The 24,019-nt window shown below is 37.6% G+C and overlaps 1 protein-coding gene across 2 annotated transcripts in view; it reads right to left on the bottom strand.

Annotated features, from left to right (window-relative positions):
• Positions 1-18,764: 18,764 nt before the first annotated feature.
• slc23a4 (solute carrier family 23 member 4) overlaps positions 18,765-24,019 on the bottom strand; it is a 21,227-nt gene continuing 15,972 nt past the window's right edge. For both annotated transcript variants that reach the window (XM_056478946.1, XM_056478947.1), the window contains exons 11-13: positions 22,866-22,974; positions 22,659-22,754; positions 18,765-19,418 (exon numbers count right to left, since the gene is read on the bottom strand). In XM_056478946.1, the coding sequence (XP_056334921.1) occupies positions 19,153-19,418; positions 22,659-22,754; positions 22,866-22,974 (471 nt within the window). In that variant the 3' untranslated portion in view covers positions 18,765-19,152. The remainder of the gene's footprint in view (positions 19,419-22,658; positions 22,755-22,865; positions 22,975-24,019) is intronic.

Raw genomic sequence — 24,019 nt, forward strand, 5'->3', positions numbered from 1 at the left:
CCGGGTGGATAGCCACACCTTTTGTCCGGGTGTGTATCTGGGTTCTTCAGACCTTCTTCTATCGGCGGTTACCTTGCTTCGACGGACTGCCCTCTGCAGATGTTGATGAGCCTCGTCCCAGACTCTCTCGCTCTCCCGGAACCAGTGATCCACTGCGGGGACATCAGATGGTTCGCCATCCCAGGGAAAGAGCGGTGGTTGGAAGCCCAGGACGCACTGGAATGGCGTGAGTCCGGTGGAGGGTTGCCGCAGTGAATTTTGGGCATATTCTGCCCAGCCCAAATACTGGCTCCAGGAGCTCTGGTGACCACTGCAGAAGGTCCTCAGGAACCGTCCCACCTCCTGAATCTTCCTCTCTGTCTGTCCGTTGGTTTGGGGATGATATCCAGAAGAGAGGCTGACGGCCACACCTAGGAGCTTGAAGAAGGCTTTCCATAGACGTGAGATGAACTGTGGACCTCTGTCCGACACAATATCTTCTGGAATACCAAATGACCTGAAGACTTGATTAAAGATATTGTCGGCTGTTTCAAAGGCTGTGGGAAGACCTTTCAGAGGGATTAGTTTGACAAACTTTGAGAATCTATCTACGATGACTAGAATACAGGTATTACCTTCTGACGAAGGGAGGTCAGTGATAAAGTCCACTCCTAGGTGTGACCAGGGACGGTTCGGAATCGGCAAGGGATGGAGCTTTCCAGCGGGTAGATGACGTGGGCTCTTGGATTGGGCACAGTCCTTACAGCCCTGAACATATTGCCTCACATCCCTTGCCATGTTTGGCCACCAGAATCGTTGGGATACTAGCGAGAGAGTATTGTTGATCCCTGGATGTCCAGTGCCTAGCGAGGTATGTAAGGAGTGGATCAGATCTACCCGGTGTTCAGGTGGTATGAACTGCCGATGAGGAGGGCATCCCGGCGGAGCAGGGGCTTCCGGAGTGGCAACGACTGGAGGAGCGTTCCAGGTGATCGGACAAATGGAGATGTGTTCGGGAAGAATCTTCGTTGGGAGTTCTTCATGATCGTGATGCTCGTGTAAACGAGAGGAGAGCGTCTGCTCTTAGATTCTTGGGTCCTGGACGATAGGAAATGGAGAAATCAAAACGTGAGAAGAAAAGTGACCATCTGGCTTGACGTGGACATAGTCTCTTGGCCTCTTTGATATATTGGAGGTTTTTGTGATCTGTGATCACCTGGAACGGATGTTTGGCTCCCTCCAACCAGTGACGCCACTCCTCCAAGGCTAGCTTGATTGCTAGAAGCTCCCTGTCTCCTATGCTGTAATTCTGCTCCGCCGGGCTCAACTTCCGAGAGAAATAGGCACAGGGATGCAGTCGGGGCGGTGTATCATGATGTTGGGATAATACTGCCCCGACGCCGGTGGTGGATGCGTCCACTTCCACCACGAAAGGAAGATTTGGGTCAGGATGAGTCAGGAGTGGGGCCCTTGTGAACTCCTTCTTAAGAAGGCGGAAGGCTGCGGCTGCTTCTTTGGTCCACTCCAGTCCTTTGGGTTTACCCTTGAGGAGATTAGTGAGAGGTGATGTAATCCTGCTGTAGTCCTTGATAAACCGTCTATAAAAGTTAGCAAACCCAAGAAACCTCTGGAGCTCCTTAATGGAAGTGGGTTCTGACCAGGATAGAACAGCCTCAATTTTCTTCCCATCCATACGTATACCGGTTTGGTCAATGATGTATCCCAAGAAATGAATCGACTTCTGGTGGAATGAGCATTTCTCCGCTTTGAGGTAGAGGTGATGTTCTCTCAATGTGTGTAGGACCTCCGCAACGTGTTGGCGATGTTCGGCCTCACTCCGGGAGTAAATGAGGATGTCATCTATGTACACTATTACAAAGTGGTGAAGAAACTCCCGGAGGACTTCATGAATGAAGTTTTGGAATACGGAGGGGGCGTTGACCAGACCGTAAGGCATGACCTCATATTCATAGTGGCCAGTAGGGGTCACGAATGCTGTCTTCCATTGGTCCCCCTCACGTATTCTTATCAGATTATACGCGCTGCGGAGGTCCAATTTAGTGAAGACTTTAGCTTCTCGGAGCTGTTCCAAAGCGGCTGGTACCAGAGGAAGGGGATATCGGTATTTTACTGTACCGTTATTTAGGACCCTGTAGTCGATGCATGGACGCAGCCCTCCGTCCTTCTTGGCCACAAAGAAGAAGCTTGAGGCGGCTGGTGATTTTGAGTGACGTATGTACCCCTGACTCAGAGCCTCCCTTATGTAATCTTCCATTGCCTGATTCTCTGGAAGCGAGAGCGGGTAGATCCTACCTCTTGGCAACTGGGCATCTGGAACTAGGTCGATCGCGCAGTCCCATGGCCGATGCGGCGGTAGCTGGGAAGCTCTCTTGGGGCAGAAGACATCATGAAAGGAGCTGTACTCCTTAGGAATGTGGATAGACTGCTTCTCAGGAGGACTCTCGACCGATGTTGTAAACAAAGAAATGGGGTTCCGACCTTGAAGAGGGAGATTTGGAAAACAGGTAGGTGTACATCCAGATCCCCATTTCTTTATCTCTCCTGTGCCCCAAGAGATGATGGGATCGTGCTTCACCAGCCACGGGCGCCCTAGAATGATGTCCATATTTGCACCCTCCAGAACCAGAAATTGAATCCTCTCTTGATGTAACAACCCCACTTGAAGAAGGATGTCTTCGCATTGTCGATGGATACGGGTCGAAGATCGAGTGCACTGGGTTATCGGTTGTATCTGGTATATATGCGAGGACGCCTCAGTACGTAGGTGGAGTTGACGACAGAGGGATTGGGAGATGAAGTTCCCTGCTGACCCGGAGTCGATGAGGGCTGTGACAAGGAGAGAAATAGAGGCAGTAGTTATTTGTACGGTGGTAGTAAGTGGTTTACATTGTTCAATATTCGTACTGAATACACTCACTGAAGTCCGAATGGGACGAAGGGGACACTCCATACGGGTGTGTCCACTGACACCGCAGTATAGACACAGACCCCGGGTCAGCCTCCTCTGTCGTTCCGCTGATGTCAGTCTTCCAGACTCTATTATCATGGGTTCTGGTTCTGGAGAGGCTGTTGACTCAGGCGATTGGAGGAGTGCAGACGAGGGGGTGATGGTGTCCTGTTGATAGGAACGGAGACGATCGGAACATCGGAGAGAATGTTGGATGAATCTCTCCAGACCCATAGTATCATCTAATGTGGCCAGCTGGATTCGGAGAGTGGGTTCCAAGCCGAGCCGGTACGTGGTCAACAACGATCTCTCATTCCATCCACTTGCAGCTGCTAGAGTGCGAAACCGGAGAGCATATTCCTGTGTAGATAGAGTACCTTGCTTTAGATGATACAGCTGCTCTCCAGCGGCTACTTCCCCATCAGAACGTCCAAACACCTCTTTGAAATACTCCGTGAAGGTAGTGATGGAATTCATGACCGGCCCGGCTTGGTTCCAGATCGTCTCAGCCCATTTAAGTGCAGGTCCAGAGAGTAGTGATACGATGTAGGCGATCTTTGACTTATCTGTGGGATATAGAGAAGGTTGCATTTCGAATATGAGGGAACATTGTAACAGAAAACCATTGCACCCCCCCGCTCCGCCTGAGTAGGGCGCTGGTCGGGCCATGGGACTGGAAGGAAGGGCCGAAGAAGAAACTGTGGAGGCGGAAGTGCTCGGTGCTGGTGGTGCGTTGGAAAGTGGAGCTGGTGGCTGTAGAATCCGCTTCAACTGGTCCACCAGCTCTTGAAAGTGATCGGGGGTGCTCATGTTGTCGTCGTTAAAGGTCCGGGCTTCTGTTATGAAGCGGACAGGAGACAGAGGTAAGGAAACGTTAGGGTGTTTATTAAATGACAACAAGGAGCACATGAAGGATAGCCAGGAGGATCAGGAATGATGTTGGGGTCTTTTCCTCCGTGGCTGGGTAATAGGAATACACGAGGATGGACAGCACACACCAGATACAGCTGACAGAGGATGACACAGACTTGGAAGGACTGGAAGACAGGACGATTCGGGAGGACCAGGAAGACTAGGAGGAATACAAAGAGAACAGGTAAGTAAATCGTTTGTTTTAGCTGAGGATGACTACGCTGAGTGGTCGCTCAGTTGTCCGCTTTCGTCGAGACGAGCCCGGACAATGAGCGACTGGAGTGCTGTGCTTTTATCTGGTGCTCGTGAATGTGATGCAGCTGTGTGCTCATTAGAAGTCAGGTGATGGTGATCTTCGTGAGTGGGGATCGTGAGAGCCTGACCAATCCGTGACAGTAAAAAGTTACCTGGTAAGTGTGAAAAGGAACGGCGTCATACCACCCTGTAGCTTTTGTTTTAAAGATGAAATGCAGCCATACGTATTCTGTCTACATAATTCACAATCTCCAAAAAAGTATTTAGGGCTATGATTTCAGAATGAGCCTTTCTAAATTTGGACATCATAAACAGCCTAATTAACAATATTATCTGTTATTAGAAACATTCAGATTATTATCATTACTCTACCATTTATAAAAATAGTAATATTTCTGTCAGTAACTTTTTATAAACAATGCACTTATGCCTAAACACACTCTTATGCCTGGTATAGTCATCCTCATGTGATTTATTGCTATTTTAATATTGTGCAGTATCAGCTATGAAATGAATGGCCCAGTTTGAGCTTCTTTTAGATTGAACTTTTCGACCTATCTTGCTTCACGCAGTAGTTATTTGACCTTAATTTGAATCCAAACTGAGAAATGGGATTAAGCTATGCTAGGTAAAGCCAAGAGAAAATAGATTCAGTAACAGAACTTGTGCTAATTCCTGTTTTAAAGGTTGTGCCAGTGTGCTTTTGTTAGATATTAGCTATTGTATGTAAAAACTGATCACAGAAAGTGCAAACAAATGGATGTATATTATTTTGTTTATGTGTAAATGTATGTTTGCAACTTATTCAGATAATGCCAATGTTTTTGTCTTTAGAGGCTGCCCATGAACAATACATTTGAGTTTAAAAGACTGAACCCTAGAAACTTTGGTTTATGTGTGTCAGCATGTTGATAAGATGAAAAGAATTCTGCACTGTAAGCAAAATGTACTTGAGCATTATAGAACCCTGGCTTGAATTGATGTGATTAAACTGATGCCATTACTGCTTGTATCTCCATGTTTACATTTTGCAGAGAAAGTCATTCATAGATAGTTCAGATAGATAAACTCTGTGTGTAATGTGTGTATTACTGTATGCTTCCCTACTGTCTACAACAGTGACCCAGTGACAATCTGTGTGTGCGTGTGTGCGTTTCTATGTTAAACCCTGTGATTTGAAATGTTCTTATTTCTTACATTGTTTATGTTTAAATAATTAGTTTTATATTTGTCCACCTATTTCATTTCTTTCTTTTTGGCTTAGTCTTTTTATTAATCAGGGGTTGGCACAGCAGAATGAACCGCAAACTTATCCAGCATATGTTTTTACGCAGCGGATGCCCTTCCAGGCGCAACCCATCACTGGGAAACACCCCCACACACTCTCATTCACACACATTCACACACATAGCTTACCCAATTCACCAATAGCATATGTCTTTGGACTTGTGTGGGAAACCGGAGCACCCAGAGAAAACCCACGCGAACATGGGGAGAACATGCAGACTCCACACAGAAATTCCATCTGACCCAGCCGAGGCTCGAAGCAGCAACCTTTTTTGCTGTGAGGCTACAGTGCTATCCACTGCACCACTGCGCCGCCCCCCACCTATTTCAAGCTTTGGCAATATTGTATCATTTACAGTCATGCCAATAAAGCAATTTTGAATTGAATTGAATTACTTCCTTAATAAAGCCTTAGACCAATCCCAACAAAATGGGCCAATCAATCAAAGTACAGTAGGCTCTCAGGAATAGGTATTTAAAGGGTTAGTTCACTCAAAACTGAAAATCACCTGATCCTTTACTCTCTCTCTCTTGTAGTTTTAAACTTTTTATGAGATTACTTGCCCAAAAAAAGTAGAGTAAAAGTATCTGTTGTAAATATTACTCAAAGTAGGAGTAAAAAATAGATCTTTCTAAAGTACTCCAAGAGTAGTGAGTATTACGTTGTGAGAAGCTGATGCATTTACATGTAATTTGTGGATGTGTGTAAACATAACATTCTGTAGTGCCTCTAGTTATTGTCCAGCAGGCACACAACCTCATAAGATGTTCTTGTTAGGTTAGATTTAGGTTGTGACATCAGATGACCAAAATTCAATGTCTAGCCAGCGTCTAAGGACAATGTTAATTGTCAAAACGACGTCAAAAGATATTGATATTTGGTTGATTTTAGGTTGTGAGAAAGTGACCAAAATCCAACGTCAAGCCAACATCCTAAACCAGCGTCATACTGATGTCAAATACTGACATTTATTTATCAGGTGTGGCAATCAAAATTCGACATCTGATAGATGTCATCGTTGTAACGTCATTAGATGTTGATATTGTGTTGGTTTTAGGTTGAATGTTGAACATTGACATTGGCCTGAAATTGAGTTCTGACGTCAACCCAAGGTTTACCTTGAGGTAGTTCATTATAAGGCGACTGATTTTTCAAATCCCAGAAAAAGTAAAGTAGTGACTGCAGGCTGAAGGAAAGTAGTGGAGTAAAAGTACCGAGACCGCACTAAAAATTTAGTAAAGTAAAAGTACACATTTTTAAAACTACCTTGTAAATTACAATTTCTGAGAAAAAATACTCAATTACAGTAGTTTGAGTATTTGTAATTAGTTACTTTACACCACTGGACACTTCTAATTCGTCCTAGTGGTTTGCTACTTTATATAGTGCCTACATCTTGAGGTAGTTCAGTTTGATGTGATTTACTTTCTATTTGCGATTTGATTGGACTGGAATCACAGGACTGATTTTTCTACTTAGCCAATCCCCATAGACAAGAAAAAATTAAGTAGTTACTGCAGGTTGAAAGAAAGTATAGTGGAGTAAAAGTACCAATACACCAATAAAAATGTACTCAAGTAAAAGTACAAGTACACATTTTTAAAACAACTTAGTAAATTACAATTTCTGAGAAAAACTACTCAATTACAGTAAAGTAATTGTAATTTCTTACTTTACAACACTGATGATCATCTTTGAATGAAAGTAACCAGATCCTTGACCAAACCATTTCAGACAAGAGAAAAGAGAAAATGCTGCACTTTATATTATGAGAAAATTAAAGTGTTTTTGACCTTGATATCTTTGCTTATTGCACGCACTGTCAGCTTGTTTCAGCATCACATTTATAATTAGCAATTATGCAAATCAGGTAACAACAAACACACACAAAAGCATCACACTTATTTAGATCTTCTTGGTTAGAGCTTAAGCCTTTTCATCCTGAGTAGTCATGCGTATAGCTGAATGCAGCATGTGTTAGCAAATCTGTTCACCCAATGCTAATTAGACAACGATATCACCGCCACAGCATGATGCACGACAAGATTCAGGGTGCATGTATTTAGAGATTCTGAAGTACATAATCAGTGTCTAAAACTTGCTTGATTAAACTGAGAGGAAGATTATGAGCAGAGGTTTTCCAAAGCCATCGTCCTCTTGGAGAATATTTTGCTAATGTATGCAAAGCTCTGTGGGATAGATGACCCTTGGTTAGGTGTTACTGCTGGCTGTGGCTAAATGCATTGGCCCCGGTGTTATGCGATAGTTCTCCAGGCGACTGTTAAATGAGGGATTTCCTTTCAGGTCAGTGCGCCTGGTGATGGGCCTGTGGCCAGAAACCCAGCAGGAGATAAAATCAGAACAAGAGCCGCATCCTTACCTTTATAGCCAAGCAGTCAATCTCAGCACCTTTCTATCAGAGAATAATGGTTAATAAAGACATTGAAGCTGGGGATCAGTTGCCTCCTCTGAAAGGAGGAAGAAGGAGGCTGCAACGATTTTGAATGAGAGGGTATTTGATGCTGACAGGAGGATTTATTTCCAATTTCGCATGCAGGGATGTTTTATTAAAGTCAACCTATTAGAAGATTTTTTACTACCCGTTTTGCTGGCAGTTTGCTTGGGGTTGTTTGAGGTTGTTTTATTTTTACAGTAAACACTGTTTTAGTAATAAATAATGCAGTAAGTAATAAACTTAAATTCAATATTGATTTAAGTATGATTAAAACTGAAAACGGCATTTATAATAATTCACAGTAATACGATTTGTATAGTTTTTCAGGTTAATGCAATGTTAGTGATCATTAATTATTTAATTAATAATAATTAAACTTAAACAATAATAATAATAATTATTATTATTATTATTTTATTATTATTATTAATATTAGTAGTAGTAGTAGTAGTACTGTAGTAGCAGTAATAATAATAATTAAAAAAAATAATAATAATAATAATAATAATAATGATAAATATTGTAAATAAATAAAAATCGTACCAAATCCAAACCTTTGAATGGTGTTGTATTTGTAAGGTGCACAGGATTTCTAAGTGAAGTTGAATATTTATCAAAACTATTTTTTTTTCTTTTTTTTTACTTTTCAGAACTGGATAAATATGTTCGATATTAATACTATCAATAAATATTATTCATTTTATTTAAATTACAATTTATAACAAAATACAAATTTAATAAAAAAATTCGAAATGCATCATTTGTAATCTGAATTTTAAATCTAATTTTACATTTTACTCATGTATTTTTTATTAATTGTTTGAAATTATTTGTCTATTTCTGTCATATTTATTAGTTAATAAATTAATTAATTTATTTATTTATTTGTTTTTTTAATGTACTGTATATGTAGTTTACATTCGTTTTTATTTTACATCGATTTAGTTAAGAACATCTGGCTAATACATTTTTTTTTGGTACAACGTCAAAACGACATATTACTATGATTTGTTACAATTAAATGAATTAAGTTTGACAAACTTAATTTATGAAAGTTTTCAGTAATAAATTTAGTACTTTTAGGTGTAACATTACAAGTAGTGCCACAAAACATAAAATTATTATTGTTAATATTATATTAACATGGAAAGAAAATTATTTGCACCTTAATAAAAGTATTATTATTACTATATTAACATGGGAAGGAAATTATTTGTACTGCATGTATTGTTCCATTCTAGTTCTCATAAATAAATCACTAAGACTTGTTAAACCTAAAAGAACTAGCTTAATTTATTATAAAAAAATTGTCCTAAATTAAGTTTGTTAAACTTCATTCATTTAATTGTAACAAGTCGAAGTAATTTGTTTAAATTTTCACTTTTTACAGTAACACTTTAAAATAATGGTTACTAATTACAGTATTTACAAACATTAAGTATAAATAATCTTGTATAGCATTTATCAATCGTAGTTCAACATAAACTAATGCATTATTAAAATCCAATGTTTCACTTGTTAACAAAAGATAATGCAGTGAGTTAACATGAACTAACTTTAATGAACTTATACATTAACAAAGATGAATAAATAGCGTAATAAATGTATTACTAATTCTTTGTTTACATTTGTAAATACATTAACATTTTTGTTTTCTTTCTTGTTATTTCATAGAGAAGTGCTTATTTCATGACTTAAATGTATAAACATATGAAATGAATAGTTGTAACCTAACTTATCTGCTATCTCCCCTTTGTGGGTGAGCCTCATGTACATATTGATATGAGTGACAGTCATAGCCACTAAAATCAGAAAAGTACATGCCTTCAAACACTTTCCAAATGTTTCGCTTTCAACTCACCCTCATCCTTCACTTCCACTAATATGTTCACAATGTGTCCGGCATGAATTTGTGACAGCTGTATATCAGCACAAGCCATCCCTTCAATCCTGACACTTTTTAAAGGATGAACCTTTGGACATCTCTCAAACACTGTACATATGTTTTTGGTCTTTCTACACCCTGTTGTCTTCTCGACCTCTTCCATTCTATTCCTCCTTCCTTTCTACGTAAGGGAGTGTATATAAAAAACGACTACATTGGAAGCGGTAGATGAAGAATGTTTTTTTGGCCAGAGATGATAAGCAGTATTATAAAGCCACATTGAGTGCTTGGGTCTCAGGTCTAGTGAAGTGGAGATCAGGATGTCCAGCAGACTTTACTAGAATCGTCTTCTCAGCAGGGATCTCCATCACAAGCCACAGATGCTTCAGAATATCGGAAGTCAGGAAACAATATGCTGTGGTTCTTTAAAATATAATTTTTCATTCCCACGGTGGTTAGCGGAGATGAAACCTTCACTTTAGCTGTTAGAAAATTCACTGATTATGGAAAAAACAAATTTAAGTTACACAGAGATCTTACACTGAAAAAATAAAGTGAAATTACTGTGTCTTTCACCAGTTTCTGGTTTTAACCTGTTGTATTTAATTTGCCTTAAAGAAAAAGAAAACAAAATTATATATATATATATATATATATATATATATATATATATATATATATATATATATATATAATTTTTTTTTCTTTTTCTTTAAGAATCACAATATTATTTTAATAATTGAAGCATTAACATGTGTATGAATAAATCACGATTTAAATAAAGCTTGTTAAATAAAGCAACAAAACAATGCATTTTTAAATCATTTTTAAATGTACAAATAAGTTATACGTTTTATAATATGTTTATTTAAATTATGTTTTAAACCCTGATTAATCAGACAATATTAATTGACATTAATTGTCCATTTAAATTGTGATTTATTTATATGCATTTTTATGCTTCAATTATTACATTAATAATTTGATTCTTCATTTTATTTCTAACCAACATTCCTGGTCCTCCATAAATAAACTCCCTATATATGAAAAATAAGAAGCATTAGGTTTTCTCAATATTTTTTCTTTAAACAAGCATTTTTGTCAAAACTATAATTTGAGGGAAATTGGTCAATGTAGCTTTAACAAATTATAATATTTTTTTAGGTTGGTCGAAAGCAAAGCAGAGTAAAATTATACTTTGATCTAAAGTAAAAAAAAAAAAAAAAAAAAAAGATTTTTTTTCCATAGTAAATTGTACCAAAATAATTAAATAAATAAATGAGTAAGATAATTATTAGTGTCTTTATAGTAAACTATATGTTTACTTTGAGTGAATGTAATTTTTTTTTTTGGCCACAATACATATTTTTGATTTAAAGTGTGAAAAGTAAAATTATACATATACACAATTTCTTTGACACAAATTACAGTAATTTCATTAAAAGTTGGTTCAAAACATATTTTTTTTCAGTGTAGCTGACTCTGGGTTTGAAATATATGTATTTTAAAAATATGTTTTTTATTGTATAAGGTTTACTAAATAATGTACAAAATAATATTTGTTTCAAATATCATTAGCAATTAGCAAGTATACACTGCTGACATTATCACAATGCTTTACTATGATTAAACACTTGGTAATACAATAGTGTATGATGCAGAAATTTGACAAATAAAATTATTTTTTATATATTATATAAGGTGACACGGTGGCTCAGTGGTTAGCACTGTCACTTGACAGCAATAAGGTTGCTGGTTCCAGTCCTTGCTGGGTCAGTTGGCGTTTCTATGTGGAGCATGTTCTCCCCATGTTCGTGTGGTTTTCCTCTGGGTGTTTTGGTTTCCCCACAGTCCAAAGACATGCTCTATAGGTGAATTGAATAAACTAAATTGGCTGTAGTGTTTGTGTGTGAATGAGTGTGCATGGGTGTTTCCCACTAGTGGGGCATCCATTTTGTCACTTAAAAATATTAATGGATTTTTTATATCTAGTTTCTACTTTTTTTTTATTTTGGTATTAGATTAAAGCCAAATTAATGTTGTTGGTACTTTCCGAAAAACAAACTACTTCTCTGTGGAAAAACGGCATGGTCTCGAAAGAGCTTTAGTCTTTCTTGGAATCAATTTTTCTTCCTTTGATGACAGTGATTAGTGAGATCAGCAGGCTGATTATGAGGAGCAGATGGGTAATAGTTTGACGGTCACGCCTGAGTATGTTAACTCTGTAGTGGTTATGACAGTCGGCTTCACCAGCTTTAATCACAAAGTCTCATTTATTACTGATTTAGGGAAAGGGAGGAGAGCAGAAGCCTGAGGATGGAGAGATTACAGCAGATGGCTTCCATGGGGCTCCGTCTTCAGTGGAAACTGATATACAGGTGCCAGGAATCATGCACTCAGCAGGATGGAGGATGGACAAAGAATGTGCTTTTCATTCCTTTTGTCTTTCAGCACGATAGACGTCATGTGTAAAAAAAAAACTGAACATACTGGTCAATGCAAAACAGATATGTATGTGTAAGATAACAATATGCACAGAAGAATATTCGACTGAAATATCAGATGTGTGTGTGTGTGTGTGTGTGTGTGTGCTTGCTTGCGTATGTTAGAAAGGACAAAAGTAATTGTTTAATGCCTAAATATAATTAATTAAGCCTTGTCTTCTTAGGTTTATGATATTAAAATGGCAAAATATGGTTACGATATTTCTTAGAATGCAACATGATCACTCGCTTCGAATGTTATCACTCGATTGAATGGCCGTTATCAGTGGTTTTCAGCTGATAGATGGGCCAGTACGGGCCTTCTGCGCCTACTTGTAAGCTCAGAAGGCTGTTATGCATCTACATGGTTAATCAGACAGTGAAGCATGATGGTGGCAGTATCATGCTGTGGGGATGTTTTTCAGCAGCAGAAACTGGAAGACTTGTCAGGATAGAGGGAAAAATGAATGCAGCAATGTACAGAGACATCCTGAAAAAAAACCTGCTTCAGAGTGCTCTTGACCTCAGACTGGGGCGATGGTTCATCTTCCAGCAGGACAATGACCCCAAGCACACCGCCAAAATATCAATGGAGTGGCCTCACAAATTCTCGGTGAATGTCCTTGAGTGGCCCAGCCAGAGCCCAGACATAAATCCTATTGAACATCTCTGGAGAGATCTGAAAATGGCTGTACACCATCGCTTCCCATCCAACCTGATAGAGCTTGAGAGGTACTGCAAAGAGGAATGGGCAACAATTCCCAAAGACAGGTGTGCCAAGCTTGTGGCATCATATTCAAAAAGACTGTAAGTGCTGCCAAAGGTGCATCAACAAAGTATTGAGCAAAGGGTATGAATACTTCTGTGCATGTGATTTTTCAGGTTTTAATAAATTTGCAACAATTTCAAAAAATATTTTTTCACATTGTCATTATGGAGTATTGTGTGTAGAATATTGGGGAAATAAATGAATTTAATCCATTTTGGAATAAGGCAGTAACATAAAAATGTGGGAAAAAAAGTGAAGCGCTATGAATACTTTCTGGATGCACTATATTTCGTAAAATGTTCATTCAAAAAAAAAAAAATAGGGTAATGGTTTCACATCTAAATTTGATCACTTGAGCCAATGAAAAATAAATAATTTGCCTTAAACAATATTTTGAAGTCCATAAAAGCACAAAGAATATTGAGTTTCTGTTTAATACGCATGCACTGGCCTGTGTGAGTAACCTTAAAATTTTTACATTGCAGTTAGCATAGTTGAGCTCTTAAAAACATTTATATTGAACTATGTTTTGAAAAATAAAACTAATAATATTAATACTGAAATATAAGTTACTTTTTTAATTGGATGAAGTACTGCTTGATTTTTTTTTTTCAATGTAATGTAGACCCAAACAAATGGTGTAATATTAATAATAGGACTTGAATTATTGCAACTGGAGGTCTGTCTTTATTTAATTAATCCATTTGTTAATCTTCATAGTAGCTTCAACACTGCAATAACTTCACTACTTTAGATATAAAAACTTTTACTGAACGTTGACCTTTACATTATGTCAAGTTCTCTCTTTTTACACATCTGTAAAAAGAAACCTTGATTTATGTGAGGGAAAATGCACATTGAGCTCAGTATTTCACAGATTCTTCTATGGGATAGACTGGGATTTTCAAATGCAATATATAATAATGCACTTAGTAGACCTACCACAGTTTTCCACCATCCACGGCTTTCCACTCCAAGCTCCATAACACTAAATCAACTCAAATGCACCTTGGGTGTGTTTCATACTGTTTTTCTTATGTGAGCATACTGTAACGCCTTCAGCTGGAATGCGGAGGAACATCTGCTGCTGATGCTCTGAGGACTGATTTTGACAATTAAACAAGTTTTGTGTCATTTTTTTAATAGCAAATCCTTACAGTAATGCATCTGTTTTAGAATTACATCTGTGATTCAAAGGAAGGATTTTAACATCTGTCTTTAAACTACATACATTTGTGCATAAAAGGGTTCAGGATTAATCACAGAGCATTAAAGAATGTTCATAATCAATATAAAAATCTGTGAATTATTTTGTACATCATTCACTTTGTAGACTGACTGGAAGAATGTCGACTGTTGGTATTTAGCGCCATCTTGTGGAATAAATAGCTAACTGGAAGAGGTAAACTTTGACATTTATTGCATTTTCTGTATTTGTTGTTACATTTTAAACATTATATAACATCTGTATTTTTATTAATCTTGCTGGCTGTCAAACGCTGAATTTTCTTTTTGTATTTGGATCTTTTTTGGGGGGACTTTTATTGAATCTCGTCACTTCCACTTCACTACAACAAACCAGGTATTTCCTTCATATAACCTGGATTTATAAATATTATTAACCTTGATATCTGGATTTTAAGGTCTCCGATGATCATTTATACAGATAATATGTCAACATGTGTCCATCAGGTGTGTTTAAACCTACATTCTATGGTTTAAACGATCTCCTCAGGGCAGTTAACAGATTTCATAAATTGCTTGCCTAATAAAAAGCTGCGTTGACGTCACATGTTAGATTTACAGTGTGAATTCTAAATCTTTATTTATGTATCTTCTAACCTTGTTTATTTGTCATATCAGAAGTGTTTTTGGATCACAGACGTCTGAGGGAGTCAAATAAATGGAATATTTCGGTTCATGTATAGGCGCCCAAAAGAATCGTTTCATGGCTGATTTAGACTACCATCAGTTAAACTCTGGTAGATAAAAAGTATCTCATTGCTGGATTTTAGTTAATTTTCTGCCTTGTTGGTGAACTTTAGTTTGTACACATGGTTAAGATGTCCATGTTAAGTTTAAACCGCCATAAAAATCTTACATCTTTACTTTACGGATTTCATTCGTTCATTTTCTTTTCAGATTAGTCCCTTTATTAGTCAGGGGTCACCACAGCGGAATAAACCGTTAACTTATCCAGCATATGTTTTACACAGCAGATGCCCTTCCAGCTTCAACCCATCACTGGGAAACACCCATACACTCATTCACACATGCACTACGGCCAATTTAGCTAACCCAATTCACCTAAAGGCCTACAGCATGTCTTTGGACTTATGCGGAAACCGGAGCACCCCGGGGAAACCGACACCAACACAGGGAGAACATGCCCCTACTTTAAGGATTTAAAGCTTCCAATTAAAGCTTGTTTGCATAATACAAATGCTAAGTAAATATTCAAAAACAACATTAACAATATCAAAACACTCATGTAATTACTGAATTTCAATTAATTTTGCCCTTTTGTTCTCAAAAGCAGAAAACGGAAAGGTATTTTGCTTAGTCAAAATCTACAAATTTGACATTTTTTTAAAAACAAAAAGTAATGAAAAAAGGTAAATAACAAATGGAAGCCTATTAACAAAGTATGTATGACTTTATGCTTAAATGGCATGAGATAAATCATTGCAGTTTAGGCAAAAATGGCATGGAATAAAACATTGCAGTTTAGACTTTCAGTGGGTTTCAGTGTTACAATGGGAATATTTTCGTACTTTCCCAAATGTAAAAAGGTATTTTGAGGTACCTAAAGTGTACTATACTTGCAACATACAGGTAGGCTCATTCCGAAAACGTAGGCCTGTATACATTTCTGGAGATTGCAAATTATGTAGCCAGAAGTATGTATGGTTGCATTTTATCTTTAAAGTGAATGATGCGAGGTGGTATGATGCTGTTTCTTTTCTCGCTTACCAGCTGACCCGTTTGTACGCAGCTTACCTCCGTATGGACGGCTTTCCCACTCTTACCAGTTTGTCCAGTGGCTCGCCATGTATGTCAGCGGACTTTAGACGCATAGAGGAACTGACCATGACGACATGGTTCGAGTCCGGCGCAGAACAGTTCCAGAAAGCAGGTAAGACAAAAACAGAGGCCAAAAAATAAAATAAACAAGTAAATAACAGGGTAAGAATGTGGTCAAATCTGAAAATGTGGTAAAAATCAGGTGAGGGCTTTTCTTTTTCTGGATTGCTTTTCAAAACTGTCGTTGGGTTTAGAGAAGTGGGTGGGCGGGTCAATTGGTGCTTTTGAAAACACTATTGGTTGGGTTTAGGAAAGGAGGTGGGTGGGTCATATGTATTAAGCGGTACATTTTCAGAAAAACACAGCACTCCATTATAATAATTAACTATGCTTTAATCGTAGTAAAAAGTTTATTAACCATGTTATTTGGCACATTAAAATTAATCTTTTGTATTACCGATTTACTGCAGATTATGTCTAATAAATTATGGTTTGTGTATAAGAATCATGGTGAATTTGCATAAGCATTCATATACACTGAATATGTTTTTGTGCTTCTGTCTCAGAGTTCCCTCTGACCCAGCTGGAGTCAGAAATGAAGAATTGGCATCTCTGCTTCAAAAATAAAGGTTGGAAGTCCTCTGAGACATGTGCCCATGCCTAAGAAGCTGCCAGAGGTGCGTGGTTGACTTCTGCTCCTTTCCAGAGTTGCAGGTACGGTAACCTCAGGAGAAATCAAATGGTGTTGACAGTGGTGTACAATGCTCAGCAGATGCCAAAGCCCAAACAACCTGCCAAGAGATGCCTGGCTCCAATCTTTCATCAGTCTTTTCATGGCCATAAAGCAAAAACTCATGAAAAATAAAGCTGCCAACTTGAGAATGAATTTGGCTTAAATACAGTACTATGACTGCAAGCTAGCAAAACCAATGACGTAGTAAAATATTGTTGATGGTGATGAGTTACAGGTATAATTTTTTATAATTTTAGAATATGCAAAATAAAACTGTATAAAAACTAATGAAAAATGACAACCAAGCTAAAAGGTGGAGAACAATTTTATTTTAAAACATACAGATAAAAAATGCAGCATGCAGATTGTCATAATATATACTGTAATATAATAAGCCCATGTGCAGATGGCATGAATTGGTCCCACTGTGTTACACTTTGAACTTACTTACTTGATGCATGCATTACATGGGAGAGCTACTCTTCCAGGATCTGTATGCACCAATGTTTAATGCAGGAATGGCACTACATGCATGAACTGTTAATGGGCCCATATTCTGTGTATTCATTTAAAATTATTATGAACATGTAATGTTTGCAGTTGCTTTCAATTTGAGGAACTCCCCATACTTATCTATGTCATACACTCACCGGCCACTTTATTAGGTACACCTTACTAGTATCGGGTTGGACTCCCTTTTGCCTTCAGAACTGCCTAAATCCTTTGTGGCATAGATTCAAGAAGGTACTGGAAATATTCCTTAGAGATTTTACATGATAGCATCACGCAGATTTGTTGGCTGCACATCCATGATACAAATCTCCCGTTCCACCGCATTCCAAAAGTGCTCTATTGGATTGAGAACTGGTGACTGTGGAGGCCATTTGAGAACCGTGAACTCATTGCCATGTTCAAAAAAACCAATGTAAGATGATTCGCGCTTTATGGCGTGTTATCCATCAGAATTAGCCATCAGAAGATTGTTACACTGTGGTCATTAAAGGATGGACATGGTCAGCAACAATACTCAGGTAGGCTGTGGCATTGACACAATGTTCAATTGGTACTAATGGACCCAAATTGTGCCTAGAAAATATCCCCCACACCATTACATCACCAACACCAGCCTAAACCATTGATACAAGGCATGATGGATCCATGCTTTCTTGTTGTTGACGCCAAATTCTGACCGTTCCATCCGAATGTCGCAGCAGAAATCGAGACTCATCAGACCAGGCGGCGTTTTTCCAATCTTTTATTGTCCAGTTTTAGTGAGCCTGTGCAAATTGTAGCCTAAGTTTCCTGTTCTTAGCTGACAGAAGTGGCACTCAGTGTGGTCTTCTGCTGCTGTAGCTCATCCGCCTCAAGGTTGGATGTGTTGTGCATTCAGAGATACTCTTCTGCATACCTCGGTTGTAATGAGTGGTTATTTAAGTTACTCTTGCCTTTCTATCAACTCGAACCAGTCTGGCCATTCTCCCCTGACCTCTGGCATCAACAAGGTGTTTGCTCTTACAGAACTGCCACTCACTGGATATTTTAACTTTTTCTGACCATTCTCTGTAAATCCTAGAGATGGTTGTGCGTGAAAATCCCAGTAGATCAGCAGTTTCTGAAATACTCAGACCAGCCCGTCAGGCACAAGCAACCATACCACGTTCAAAGTCACTTAATTCAGCTTTCTTCCCCATTCTGCAGTAGATCGTCTTGACCATGTCTACATGCCTAAACACATTGAGTGATGCCATGTGATTGGCTGATTAGAAATTTGCGTTAACAAGCAGTTGGACAGCCGTACCTAATAATGTGGCCGGGGAGTATAGATAGATAGATAGACAGATAGATGGCGTAGTAAAATATTGTTGATGGTGGTGTTTGACATGTTGAGGTGATGGGTTACAGGTATAGATTTTCTAAGTTTTAGAAGATGTCAAATAAAAGTGGACACAAACTGATGGAAAACGGCAACCAAAGTACAAGGTAGTGAACAAATTTATTTGAAAACACAAAATACAAGTAAAAAATACAAAATGCAGTTTGTCAGCTATATATATATTCATTTAACATTATAATGAGCGTGTAATGTTTGCAGTTGCTTTTAATTTGAGTCACCCCTGGAGCACCATTAAGCAAAAAACATTATAATAGTTCACATTACCAGTGTTTGCAGATAATTAATCCAGATGAAAATAGAGAGATATAATCGAACAGTACAGCTTCAGTTTAGATTTTAAATCATGTGCATTGGGGTAGCTGCCTTCTTAGTTCAGTCTGTACTTCTGAATGCGACTTAAAACAATAGTTCACCCCTAAAAAAACTAACATTTTTCATTCTCGGGTGGACTATGCTGTACATTCAAGAGTCACACAAATCATCACTGATTTAAGATGGAAGTCCCATTCATAATGCCACCCCTGCTATGATGTGTGTATCGTCTTTGTTAGGCTCTGTTTTGGTTTCTAGTGATTCCAGACTTGATGGCGTGTCATCTTGTGTACTGACTTTGTGTGTAGGGCAGAAGGGCACATATTTTGTCCACGGTAAGGAGGAGAGGCAGCTATTAATTCTAAATGGCAAACCATAGACTTCATCACTTTCTAAGGTGTTATCTGAATCATCTTGGTGGGCCTTGTTCCAAGCAATGATGCCTCGTTCACGTTTTGTTCCTGCAGGAATGTTAAACAGGTTGATTAAGAAGATTTTATTCATTTATAAGCTCTTATGTGCACACATTAGCAAAGGAGAGAACTATAGCCTTTGGGTAAAATGAATAATAATTATCTAAACCGAACATTTTTAGATTGAAATATCTTTATGAATGTGTATTATACCTGTAAGTAATACAGTTGAAGAATTATTTGCCCTCCTGTGATTTTATTTTTTCTTCTTCTTCAAATATTTCGCAAATGGTGTTTAACAGAGCAAGGAATTTTTCACAGTATTTCCTATAATATTTTTTCTTGTGGAGTCAGTCTTATTTGTTTTATTTCAGCTACTATAAAAGCAGTTTTTAATTTTTTAAAAACCATTTAAATGGCAATATTATTAGCCTCCTTAAGCAATATTTTTTTGCATTGTCTACAACAAGGGTTTTCAAACTTTTAGGACACACGCGATTTTTGATTACCTTAATCCGACTAAAGTCATAACTGAACTAAACAGAAATGGAATTAAGACATGTGGAGTATGCGTATATTAGTAACATTATTGAAGTAAACACCGCAATCTAACTATTACCTTCATGTAGGACTTTTCGGCTTATTTTCTGACAAGTTCCACACACGCGACTGTCAGTAAAGGGGTGCACACACACATCACGAAATGCGAAAGTTTTTTTTTCTTTCCATTTGACCTGCAGTATTAATAAAAGCAACACTCTTCCACCAGTCCTTCATATTCGCGTCAAATACCCCAGTTTGTCATGGGGGCATAAATGAAATGTTCATGAGTGAAAGTTAAACTGCTGAACTGCAGTTAAAGTCGAGAAATTAAAGATGAAACACCCAAAATTACATGAGACACTGCAAGAAACGTGAATAGCCTGGTGACGCAACATTCAAAAAGCACTTCACGTAATTATATTATTGTCTTATTCAGATTAAGGCAAATACCTAAATTACAGATGTCCATGTAAATGTAGTAGGCTTGTGCCGGTATTCGGTAATGCGATAAATCACGGTAATGAATATGCACGATATTGTTATCGCGGGCACTTCAAAATACCGTGAAAAATAATAGATCCGAATTTATATTCTTAGAACGCGCCTTAGCTTATTTTCCATCAACCGCTTGAAGAAACACTGCGTATATGCTGCGCAGAACTGATGCGCACTCTGATGTAAACAATCCCCACATGTAGAAGCCCTGTGTGCGCGGCGCCGCTGCCACCGCGCTATAATCCTCACACGCAGGGGCGGACTTGCCATCTGGCAGACTGGGCACTTTTCCGGTGGGCCGACGTACTTTTTGGGCCGGGCTGATCATCGTCTTATGATCTGATCGGCCCATAAAAGGCTTAGCAGCCTATCGTTTTTTTCTGCCTTATTGATTGACGCTGCTGTGATCGGTGACTCTCTGAAAGTAGATGCTTTTTTTCCCGGACAGACAGACCGGGCCGGCCCATGTGACACTGTGCAGCCCATTGGCTCTTTTCGGTATTGACATTTGGCTGGCCCAATCACAAACTCCTATTTTGGACTCCGTGTGAGCGTGCGTCGTCTGTGTGTATTTGTCAAAATAGTCGAGAGTCAGAGAGAAGAAACGCAAGGGAGCGCAGAGAAATCGCGGGAAATACGCCGGCGTTTCTTTTAGCGATTCTGAAAAGTTCTCTGTTCATTCTAGTACACGGCTAAAAACGCAAATCACGTGACCACACACTCTCTGCCCAGAGCTGCAGCCACTAGTTCAGCGGGTAAGCATAAACCCCAGGTGAGAGTTTAGTCCATGTCAGACAGTTCATCTGCTGGATGATCTCATCTCACTATAGTTGTTAAACGTCATATTGAATTCATCTTGTTGTCTCTATCTAACAATTCTTATGTCTTTTGAATCACTTGTTCTCAGTTAACTGTTTTGGCTGAGTGCAAAGATAAGCTAATATATTAATTTATGTAACCACATACACTGATTCTGCACATTGACTGATTGCTTACCTTTATCGTTTAAATTTAATGTACGTTATACTGTTATAATGGCCATTATTAGTTATTAAAACTGATATTCTGCAAAAGAGACAGTGTAAATCAAATATCAAAATGAAACCAATTTGACTTATATTATGTTTTCATTGTTTAGATAGTGAAACAGCAAGCAGGATGAGGTGAAAGGTTAAAATGTAACACTGTTCCCTTTGAAGATTTACCCATGCATTATCAGGCAGTTTTTGTTATGTTTATTATTGAATATAGGCTGAGTGAATAGTGTATTGAATAAGCTAAATTGACTGTAGTGTATGAGTGTGTGTGAATGAGTGTGTATGGGTGATTTCCAATATTGGGTTGTGGCTGGAAAGGCATCTGCTGCATAAAACATGCTGGAATAGTTGGCAGTTCATTCCACGATTGCTGATTGAAGACGGTTTCCATTTGCACATTCACTTTGATATAATTGCTCAAGTTTACTTTTATATTGTGTATTGTTTTATTTATATTTATTTGTATTTAAATGTTTGAAGTACTTTTAGTTAATTAAAAAGTTATTAAAGTTACTAAGTTGACGAAACTGAAGTTTCTCTAGTAAAATTACAATATCGTGATAATACCGTATACCGTGATAAAAGCTCAATCAATTAATCGCAGCATGAAAATGTGATACCGGCACATGCCTAAAATGTAGTCAGTAGTCTTCAAAGTAGGTGAAAGGTCCAGAAGGGCATCATGCTGATTTGATTCAGAAAGACACTTTTTTGTCAGACGGCTCAGCGGTTTGACTTTCTTTCATCCACCGTCATTAGTTTTAAAAATCACCCGGTCCATTTTATTTGTATATATTTTGCTGGAACGCATTAACTCTACAGGTGCCTGATAGTTAGCTGTGGAGCTTAATAGGTGCTGGCGTCCCACAGTTTGAAAAAACCCTGGTCTACAGAACAAACCACTGTTATACAATGACTTGCCTAATTACCCTAACTTGCCTAATTAACCTAGTTAAGCCTTTAAATTGCACTTACAGCTGAATACTAGTATCTTAAAAAATATCTAGTAAAATATTATGTACTGTCATCATGGCAAAGATAAAAGAAATCAGTTATTAGAAATGAGTTATTAAGACTATTATTGTTTAGAAATGTGTTGAAAAAAATCTTCTGTCCGTTAAACAGAAATTGGGAAAACTATATACAGGGGGGCTAATAATTCTGACTTAAACTGTAGGTATGATTTCCAAAGCAGATTGTTTGCAGCTCTCACCGGGTATTGTGTTATCAAGGAGAAATCCAAAGAATCCTCCAACAAACATACTGGTTGTCAATAGCACTTGAAGGACGTGGTCCAGTTCAACAACTCCTAATACACAAAAGCACATTCAGTTTGTACTTGGAATACAAAAAGGCTGTTTACAGTGGATGTGCCTGTTTGTAGCATGCGATTTTCAATGATTGATCATAGTTTATATACCTGTTGCTATTGATGTGGGGTTTTTTATTATCCAGTTGGGAATGGTAAGCCCGGTGAACATGGAGAATCCGAAGATGAAGATGTTGCGTGAAGAATTCATGTCTGTATACTAGTAATGTAAATCACTTTTGTTAATAATATATAATAATTATAATAACAATATTGTTTATGTTCATATAATACATAAAAAAGGAAGTAGTGTGTAGTGTGCACTACACTGAAAAACGTGAAACTATTGAGTCTTTCATTCAAAGTACATTTTTATGTTGGATTTAGTGAAAAACTTTTCTGATTTTAACCTGTTTTTTACTTTATGGCAAGGTTAAAATATTTTTACTTGAAACCAGGAGATTTCATGTCATGTGAACATTAAAAATGCACTGTTTATGTGCTTTCAGATTTTTATATTTGTATTGTGAGTTTGATCACCATCTTGCATGACATTTATAGCCATACTGAAAGTACCAGCAGTTTACCTCATTATTGAAAATAATTCAAACTATTTTTATTACTGAAAATAATCATTATTGAAAAATATCTAGCAATAGAACAGCATTATATGAATTTATTATTGTTTAGTCCAAAGAACAATTTTACTTTGATTTTGATTTTAACTGGAACCTAAGTCATTCAGTGAATTCATTGTCTATAAAAACAATATTTTAACTTTGAGTCAATGTATTTTTTTGCCTTGGGCAGAATTTTGATTAATATTAAATTACATTTTTCAGTTTTAGCCAAGTAAAAACTGTTATTAGAGGGACACTTATATAATTTAGCTGTAACAAATTACAGTAATTTTATTAGGCTGGTCCAAAGCAAAATTATACTTTGATCTAAGGGTAAAAAAGATTAAAAATTGTGGTCTCTACACTGTAAAATATCCAACTTAAAAATTTTTGACTCAATTTAAAATTGTAATAAGGTGGACATATTTTCGAGCTCAGAGTTTAATTTACTCATAGAAACTATTTAACTGCATGTTTGGAGCTGTTTGTTCAATGAAAGTTAAAAAATCAGTTAAGGAGACTTTGAATTTTTATTTGTTTATTTGAGCGTTTACCACTGTAAAAATAAAAAGGTGAGGTAACTTAAAAATTTAAAGCAACCGACTGCAAAGGAATTTTGAGTTAATTAAGCTTCAGTGGTTGCAG

The sequence above is a fragment of the Danio aesculapii genome, chromosome 18 (assembly GCF_903798145.1).
Source record: "Danio aesculapii chromosome 18, fDanAes4.1, whole genome shotgun sequence".
Classification (NCBI taxonomy): domain Eukaryota; kingdom Metazoa; phylum Chordata; class Actinopteri; order Cypriniformes; family Danionidae; genus Danio; species Danio aesculapii.